The sequence below is a fragment of the Esox lucius genome, chromosome 22, assembly GCF_011004845.1.
Source record: "Esox lucius isolate fEsoLuc1 chromosome 22, fEsoLuc1.pri, whole genome shotgun sequence".
Lineage (NCBI taxonomy): Eukaryota > Metazoa > Chordata > Actinopteri > Esociformes > Esocidae > Esox > Esox lucius.
The window spans coordinates 13356450-13366598 of NC_047590.1; the positions used below are offsets into that span (position 1 = coordinate 13356450).

The 10149-nt window shown below is 41.2% G+C and overlaps 1 protein-coding gene across 1 annotated transcript in view; it reads right to left on the reverse strand.

The window, feature by feature from the left end:
* The window catches only part of LOC105019789 (collagen alpha-1(XVIII) chain), a 47625-nt gene extending 38490 nt beyond the window's left edge, over positions 1-9135 (reverse strand). Inside the window, exon 1 of the mRNA XM_020042190.2 lies at positions 8854-9135. Coding sequence (XP_019897749.2) covers positions 8854-8941 — 88 coding nt within the window. The 5' untranslated portion in view covers positions 8942-9135. The remainder of the gene's footprint in view (positions 1-8853) is intronic.
* Between the last annotated feature and the right edge of the window lie 1014 nt (positions 9136-10149).

The following is a 10149-nucleotide window of genomic DNA, read 5'->3' on the forward strand; positions in this document are numbered from 1 at the left end:
CAATGGCGAATGGCACGGTGGATTGTGTTCACCGACAATGTTTTCTGGAAGTATTCCTGAGCCCATGTTATGATTTCCATTACAGTATCATTCCTGTATGTGATACAGTGCCGTCTGAGGGCATCCAGTATGGCCTTGACCCTTACGCACAGAGATTGTTCCAGATTCTCTGAATCTTTGGATGATATTATGCACTGTAGATGATGATAACCTCAAACTCTTTGCAATTTTTCTCTGAAAAACTCCTTTCTGATATTGCTCCACTATATTTCGCCGCAGCATTGGGGGAATTGGTGATCCTCTGCCCATCTTGACTTCTGAGAGACACTGCCACTGAGAGGCTCTTTTTATCCCCAATCATGTTGCCAATTGACATAATAAGTAGCAAATTGGTCCTCCAGCTGTTCCTTATCTGTACATTTACCTTTTCCAGACTCTTATTGCTACCTGTCCCAACTTTTTTTGGAATGTCTAGCTCTCATTAAATCCAAAATGAGCCAATATTTGGCATGACATTACAAATTGTCTCACTTTCAACGTTCGATATGTTATGATTATTCCATTCCTTTTTACTCACAATTTATACAGTGTCCCAACTTTTTTGGAATCGGGTTGGTACACCGATCAGCCATAACATTATGACCACTGACAGGTGAAGTGAATTACACTGATAATCTCATTATCATGGCACCTGTCAGTGGGTGGAATATACTAGGCAGCAACTGAACATTCTGTCTTCAAGTTGATGAGTTAGAAGCAAGAAAAATGGGCAAGCGTAAGGATCTGAGCAACTTTGACAAGGGCCAAACTTTGACAAGCATCTCCAAAACATCAGCCCTTGTGGGGTGTTCCAGGTCTGCATTGGTCAGTACCTTTCAAAAGTGGTCCAAGGAAGGAAAAGCAGTAACCCGGCGACAGGGTCATGGGCGGCCAAGGCTCATTGACATGTGGGGAGTGAAGGCTGGCCAGTATGGTCTGATCAGACGAGCTACTTTATCTCAAACTGCTGAAAAAGTTAATGCTGGTACTAATGTGTCAGAACACACAGTGCATTGCAGTTTGTTTCGTATAGGGCTTCGTAGCCGCAGACCAGTCAGGGTGTCCATGCTGACCCGTCCACTGCCGAAAGCACCTACAATGGGCACGTGAGCATCAGAACTGGACAATGGAGCAATGGAAGATGGTGGCCTGGATTGATTAATCACGTTTTCTTTTACATCACGTGGATGTCCGTGTGCGTGTGTGTCACTTACCTGGAGAACACATGATGGATCCATGTTCTCATTCTGTTTACACCAAATTCTGACTCTACCATCTGACTGTCTCAACAGACATCGAGACTCATCAGACCAGGCAACATTCTTCCAGTCTTCAACTGTCCAATTTTGGTGAGCTCGTGCAAATTGTAGCCTCTTTTTTCTATTTGTAGTGGAGATGAGTGGTACCCGGTGGGGTGTTCTGCTGTTGTAGCCCATCCGCCTCAAGGTTGTGCGTGTTGTGGCTTCACAAATGCTTTGCTGCATACCTCGGTTGTAACGAGTGGTTATTTCAGTCAAAGTTGCTCTTCTATCAGCTTGAAATTGCTTAAATCACCTTTCTTTCCCATTCTGACATTCAGTTTGGAGTTCAGGAGATTGTCTTGACCAGGACCACACCCCTAAATGCATTGAAGCAACTGCCATGTGATTGGTTGATTAGATAATTGCATTAATGAGAAATTGAACAGGTGTTCCTAATAATCCTTTAGGTGAGTGTATGTTGTACTTAATAATGAGAACTGGATTAACCAAGAAATTTATAATACACCACCAGCAGAGGGCACCATCGCATTTATGATCGCAGTTCAACTCATAGAAAAAGATTGACAACTCCCTGGTAACGAATTGGCTGAATATTCTGATTGGCCCCAGAAACCTATGGGTCGGACTGAAAACTAAACACATGGGTATAATGACATTTTTAAAAGGTGTTAGTGTCTCTGATACTCTGACTGGTTAAAATGAATCCAGCTGCTGAAGTTCTGTACAATAGCTTTTTAGATCATGTCAATAATTGCAATGGGAGAGGTACATATACAAAACGGTATACTGGAGTGCACTGGAGAATTGACTTGTCAGGCAATCCCTATGGGATAAGTGAAAAGGCATGAAATGCTGCCATCTACTGTCGAGAGGATGACACACACTGAGGCGTTGAGATGAAAGTACTATTGTTCAATAAATATTACCTAAATATTTTATGTGCATTTGAATTTGAATTAAAACCATAGAAACATGGATTCATGCTTTAATAGTTGAAATAACTTTCATGGTGCTCCCTCATTGCACTTTTAGTTTTCTACTTCACAGCAGATGTGTTCTTTGTAAAGAATTTTTTTTTATATTCATTCACTCATGAGTTCTAATAATCATATTTATCATATAATAATTCATATTTATGAAGACTTAAGAGATTGGGGCTAGGGAGAAGGGACTGAATTGGAACTGGGCAGAAACTGAATTTACTACTGAGTGTCCTTAACTAGATTCAGGCTTCATGGACCACTGTCCTGAAGCACATTCAAGAGTGATGAAGAATAAAACAGAGGCCCTTCAAGCTCTGTTGCAGAAACAAAAATCTCATGTGACACTACTTGCCTCTCTTCACCCTTCTCCACCCCACCCACTGTGGTATTTCAAAGTGGGGTTTTGGCAGAGAGCGAAGCAAGGCGTATTCAGAGAAGAGTGTTTGAGGCACTTTACTTTTCCCTTACCAACTATCAATGCCTGATTCATTAGAGAAGACAAAAGAGAAACACAGTTTGAGTGAAGCAAAACAATAGACTGTCTGTTGTCGACTATCTAAATTAGAGTAGGACACTCGTTGGTTTCAGACTACAGCAGAAATAAATCTGGTCAGATCTGTGATCATAATGTAGGATTACAAAAAAAAACACCCTATGAATACTTTATATTAATCTTTTCTGCTGACAATTCAAAAAGGCATAATTTCCCTAACTTGGCAGTGATTTTGTTCTTAGAGGTGTACGAACATTTGACCTGGCTCTAAAACTCTGCAGTGAAATTATATGAAAGAAGAAAATAATGTTTTAATAAAACAGCAGCTAAAAGAAAAGTGCAACGTTAAAACACTGTTATAATGATGGGAGGGTGGATGTTAGATGTCGGTTTCACTCTGAAATGATTTTCAGGGCGCCTCTGCTGCCAATAAATCCCCCTTCTTTTAAACTTTCTGTATATATTTTATTATTTATTAGGAGAAACTACATGTCAGATAGTGGTCTTCATTTTGACAGTCTTCAAATACATTTATTCCTTAAATTGAACAGCCTGGCTGTTCACATGTTCCAGTCAAGGTGGCTCTATTATCACATTCTCCTCGTTGTCTGAAGCAGTGGGGAGAGGCCACGAGCAGATATAAGACAGAGAGATGGGAGAAATGGTGAGGGAGCGACGGTTTAACCACCGAGCAGCCAGTGGAGATCAAACACAGATTCACAGCTGAGCTCAACCGAGCACCAGACACACACACAAACAAACAGGGAAGTCACTAAGATCGAAGGGGCCTGAAAGCTGTTGAACCTAATGACAAAGTTGCTCAATTAACAACCCTGCAGTGTAGCAGTTAAAGCATGCTACAATCAATTCCTTCCACCAGATTCCCATTTGTGTTTCACTGAGAGATGAGTAAAATAGAAATAGGGCTTATCCTTTGGACCACATATTACATCTCATACACACACACACACACACATTATTTCTGTCAAACGATTAAAATAATGAATCGGGATTAATCACATAAACGCCTGAAGTTAATTACGATTAATTGCAATTTTAGAATGTGTTCAAATTTGGTCCTAAATAAAAATACATCTGTTTAGGAAGCAGTGCATTATCTTAATGATATTATGTTTTATTGTAAACTATGGACATTGCTTGATTTTAAATTAAATAAGTGCAGAAGCTGTCTCTTTCCAAGTTGGTCTATTAGAACAGGGTATGTCATGGCTCTTAAATGTCTCCCCTCAAATTATCCCAACAACGATCTAATTGTATCCTGTGTAAATCAATCAATCAATCAAATGTATTTATAAAGAAGTATGACTAGATGGATAAGGACAGGCACAGCAACGGGGCCCCCAAACCAGGTACTCCGCAGGTGTGGACCAGGACCTCATGTCCTCCTAATGTTTAAAACGGGAGAAGACTGGGAAAATTCAGAAAATGCATTCATCATATCAACAACGATTTATAGTGGAGAAGGAGAACTTTGTGGGGAAGGAGAACTGACCCAATCCCCCAGCACAACAGTATAGCAGCGTAAGACCTAGGAACTGAGACGGGGCGTCCGGCGACACTGTGGACTTACTAAATCTACATAGATCTATGATCCAATAGTTCTCCCATCTTTTACCATTGTGCTCTTGATCAAAGCACACATTTCAATAACAATTATGTTGGGATTCTGTTTAAAACTCCCATCAGCCCTTCTATAAGGAAAGCTGCAGGCATGTTATCCAACACTGAATCACACCTGTGATTTTCGAGGAACTTTGATTATTAGGCTAAATTGTGGATAGAATGGGGGGCAAAGACTGAAATGGGATAGAGGTGCCCTTTAATTAGGTTGTTTGAAGGAAAGGTTGTTTGAAGTTTGTTTAATTAGGAAAGACTGTAATCAATAATAGAGGACTGTTAGTTTAGAACAGAGGATGACCTAAACATTGTTTCTTGCCTACAATTAGGGACAAATGATGTAACCACAAAAAGCCAAGGAGCAAGTGGAGCTTAAGATACAGTGCTTAAGAAGAGAATAGGCCTGTGTTGTATGGTTTAACAATTAATCTACTACTCTGTTTGATCTAACACATACTTGGACATTTTTAAGTTAAACTTCATATCATCTCTCTCCTGCATTGGTGTAGTCTACTGCTCATCTGACGGATGTAGTTAGAGCAAGGCACTGGATGTGACATTCAAGCCAAAGTGAATAGGGCCATAAACCTGCAGCTTAAACGTGGTATCGCATTCCTCTGCAGCCTGGTTACTATAGTGTGACAGCACATTCATTACATTCCCATAGTCAGTAGCCTGATCTGCCCTCTGTTTGTGCTGTCTTGGCATCAATTACCATTATAGTGGACAAATGGCATGACAGCACCAAAAGATCTGGGACCAGGCTAGAGACTTCATAATCAGGGAGGGAAACAAGGAGAGGAGGAAGAGGCTACAGGAAATCCAGGCGTTCCCGTACTGCAGCTCCACACAAGCCGTTTATCTCCATGTGGGTTCCCTCTATAAGGACTAGACATTTAATTTATGAAATACAGAGAGAACCAACCAATCAATGACTTAGCTAGTGTCGTTTCTCTCACCAAAAATTTGAATTCTACCTTTAATGTTAAAATACGCTGCTTAGCATGGCAGTTGTTTAATAGTCAAACATGTGAAGTCTGATCCTGACTCTTCTTCATGACGCTTGTACCCGACATATTGCACACCTAACAAGACCAGGTTGTGAGGAGCAGGGAAGGTGATGCAAGCCCCAGCCTGCAGTCTCCCCTGTCCCCACCTTCACCGCCCATCACCCGTGGCACCACCTCAAAGAAGCGTGGCCAGTCTAACTGCAGCTGGGAAAACATGGCATTCCGTGCCATCAAACAGAACCTATTCTATTCATAGATTGATTTGAAAAAAGGAGAGCTGAAATGAGGTTAAAGAAAGGCAGTGTGATAACTTCTTGGGGCATACCTGTGTGGTATTAGAACACCTGTGTCTCTGTGGTTTATAGCCTTATGAGACTGGAGCTGCACTACATACAGGCAAACAGGCTAGTTCAGGATCAGTTGTTAGTTTCCACCCAAATGGCTGACAAGACTGTTTTACTACTTGATGATGGTTCCTCACCCTCAAAGAAGTCAATGGGCCAAGATTTCTGTATGCATGGGAGTGATGTGTGCATGTAAGCCTACGTTTTGAATTGCCTTAAAATAACTTGAAACATGTGGGATTTTGATTATTATTGGGTTTTTCAAATAATATCGCTTTCATTGATATTTTAGCTGACTAAAGTGAGACTTCTGATCCCAGACCTGTGGAACATGGCAACATCTACCTCAAAGTCAAGATGGGTTTGGTCAAGGAGGTTGGTTACACAAGGGCAAAAGTAATGATTAGCTTAAGAGTTGGGGGGGATGGGTATTCCATGGCTAAGAACTGTCTTCAGAAACACTTAGGAGATGAGTACTGCCGCCCATTGGACAGGGCCAGGTGTGGTGTGGAACTCCCAGCAGCCTCTGTTCTGGTTTCATTCTCATCATCTGTCCATAAACTGTTCATCAGTGTTGTGCAGATATGCCATGAGGATTGACTTGGAATTAGACCGTTACTGTAGCAGCACCAAAGCCAGTCCATTACTGTTCTGCTTCCTGACCCTGTTATTGAACCAGAGCCCGAGCCCAACATCAATTTCCTGTCATTGGAGCTCTTTGATGAGTCATATGGTGACACAGGTAAAGTTGGTTGACGGGGTCAGATCCCTTTCATTTGCCCCTTGACACACCCGACTCAAGCTGCAATTTTCCAAAGTGTCACAAGACATCATGACAGACCTCTGTGGGGGTTGCTGAAGTAGGCAGGGACCAGAACGACTAGAATGTCCTTCCTTTCTCTAGCTCAGAACTGAACCCGACATGGTTTCCAGCCAAAGCCCAGAGGGTGTATTCATTAGTGCAACTGCAGCTTGTAAGTTGACCGCCAGCACAGAATACAGAACTATGGCATTTTCTGGTTAAAGGGGTACTGCAGGTTATTTAAACATTCAACATCACATTCCAGGCCACTGTCTGGTCCTAAAGCCCAGCTGAACAACCAGCAGCTATTAAAAAGGCACTGTCTTCAGAAGAATGCTCATTTATTTTTTGACACTTTCGTGGTAGTTTGTCAAAAAAAAGCTACTTTACTATAGCTGCGGTTATAAAAGAGGATTGTTTTTTTCTTGACATTCATTCAGCACTGATATCTGCAACGTAGTTCCACCAGGCCGACCCACCCACAGATCGACGGACCCAAAATCATTCTCTCACACAATGTGAGACAGGTAGGGTTACGACGGGGTTTGGGACATTGTGTCCATACTGTTTGAGGAACAGCTTGCGTAGACAAGAAGAATATTGATGTGTAACAATTGTCATTACACCATCGAAGCATGGTGTGAGCATACCTTGTATGCTTCTTTTCCATTCAGGAACATCCAGCAAGGAAAGAAACACCAGACAACAGTTGTTACTATTGAAACATCTAAACACATACAGCTCCGGAAAAAATGAAGATACCACTGCACCTTTTTCTCTCCTTTCCAAAAGAGTTGAAAAGGAATGTTTTGAGTGAGGAACAGGAGCGCTCAATTTGCAGTGGTCTCTTAATTTTATCCATTATATAAAAATGAGGCAAAGATTCCAAATAAACATTGCTAAAAATAATGGTACTATGAAGTGGAATTTCAAATACAAACACATTATGATGTGCTTTGGATTATTCTGTAAGCCCTCACAAGGGACAAAGCGTTCCAACACTGTTGACCTCTATGCGAGTCATCTGGGTTGAGGGACAATGTGGTCACTGACACTGCTGCCGAGAGAGAAAAACAAAGACAGATGAAGTCAGAAGCCACAAAATGAACTGGCATCTCTTTCCCCCGGAAAGACTGTCCTGGTCAATCCATCCTCGAAAAAGGGAAAGTCTGAGCCCACTGTTAATCACTAGCCTAGAGGGACACGCGCGTACGCACACGCACACAACAATACACAAGCGGACACGGGACCACACACTTGCACTCTGTCCGTTTCGTTAAAGGTTCACTTTGCACTCAATAAGTCTGCATATTGGATGTTAGATTTCCAGAAATTAAACAATGTTTATTAATTTGGGAATTAAAGGGCCTTAGCCACTGACCTCCCAGTTATAGAAACAATGGAGAATCCGGTGTGTAATAAAAATGCGGGTCAGGCACACACACACATATATATATACATACATACATATACATATATATATATATATATATATATACACAAACACACACACACACACACACACACACACACATATATATATATACATACATACATACATATATATACATATATATACATACATATACATATTATACATACAGGCTTGCCCCTTGAAGAAAAATATAGCATATGAATGCCGCATGAATTAAATTATGTTAAAACGAATCCCAAAACATAAGCTTGTTTTACATCAACTTTGCATTTAAATGAACTGCATAGTCTCAAAACATGGTTAAAACTTTGATTTTGATATATTTTATGTTCAGAATTTCATAGTACGTTTCCCCATACCCAACATAGGATGACGGCTTTGTTATTGTTCCGATTAATATTCTGTCAAGGAGGTTGAAATACAAAGTATAGGCTTATATTTCAGGCAACTTTAATACTGCACTTCAAGTTCAAACACAATGAATGTGCTACTGGCATTGAGGTTTGAATATTTTCGATTATATAAAGGTTCAGAGACAAGTCCGGACACAAATTTCCACAAGCACCAAACTTCATTCCTCCCTCGAGTGATAGATTCAATATTACTATAACAATAGCTGGACAGCCCCGCTACAATAAAGTTAATTGCAGGGATAATAAAAAAATTGAGATATCCAAGATAATCAGGTTAACTACAAACAACTATGCAACAGTAGCTTATAGGTAAATCAACACACAAGTCACGTGCGACGCTCACATTATGCTTACATATTGCCCCTATTCGTTGCTTAAATTAACACATATATGTAGGAAAGAATCGCAACATTTTCGACTGACAGATATTTTACCTGGTCTTTGCGACTCTGTCAGTGTGTCAATCAGTAGGAGGATTCCGATGCAGAAATGCGGACTCAACCAGCTGTCAAGACGAGTCATGCTTCTCCGCAAATTATTTCCACAAGTGCTTTGAAATAATTTGGAAAGCTATTAGCAAATAGATCTTAAACACATTTGTGCATCTCCGTCTGAATCCTAGAACAGTGCCATTTGATAAACTGGATGGGAGGTATGGGACAAAGGCTATGCACAAGGAGGGTTCTACCTGCGCACCTTGTGTACCAAAACTGAATTGAGAGTAGAATCTCAATGCAAAAGCTTCAGTCACGAACCGGTGGCAAAGTAGAACCTAATAGGACCAGCCCCCTAGCACCTAGAGCGTCATCCAAACTTCAGTGATTGATAGGTCCAATCTAAATGGCATGTAAATTAGGCGCTAATTACGTTTGGGCCTCTTTTATGATTTGATTATATTTAAATACTTTTTCAAATTAGGTCGGCCACCCGGAGCGTTGAGAGAATTCCCGGTGAGCATTTCAAACTGTGGGCGGCTGGGCCGGTGGGCTAATTTAAATATGTCTGCTGTTGTTTTTTTTTTTTACCAATACCCACGCCGTTTGACAGGGGGCAAGGACTGGAGGATGCCTGGGTCGGCCCACTGGGCTATCATCGACTCCCTAGGCCCGGCCCTTTCTTCCATTGTTCACATGGCAGGCTCTAACTGCCAGTCCCGCCCCTTGCCCCTTTCCCACCACACAAGTTCACATTGACTGAGAAAAGTTAACGTGGGCTCTGAGCAGTATGGTGAAAGAATGGATAAGCAGGATAAAAAAAAACCCAAGTGGGACTGAGATGCTGTTGCGAGACAAAAAAGTAAAGCAATTAGAGTCTGATACAGCCAAATTATTTATTGGATGCTACTAGTGCTGCTGCTATTGCTGCAAATAAACACACCCTGATTGATTATGGAGACGTGGATGGTGATGTGGATGCCGCAGCAAATGGCCTGGTTGAAACATTTTATTATAGCGCTTGTTAGCGCGATCGACGTTGGTGCAGCGGATGCCGTAGACAATGATGGAGAGCCAGAGCCTACCGGATCGTTACATAGAACACAAAATGTCCACACAATGTAAAGTGTTGGTCCCTTTTCATAAGGTAAATTAATAATAAAAATCCCAGAAATGTACCATATACGACATAAAAAGATTAGGGGCTAAAGAATGTCCTTCTATGAACTGTAGACTACTCAGTTAAATATTTGAAATAGTTGCAATAGCGTTAATATTTTCATTGCGTACCAGACA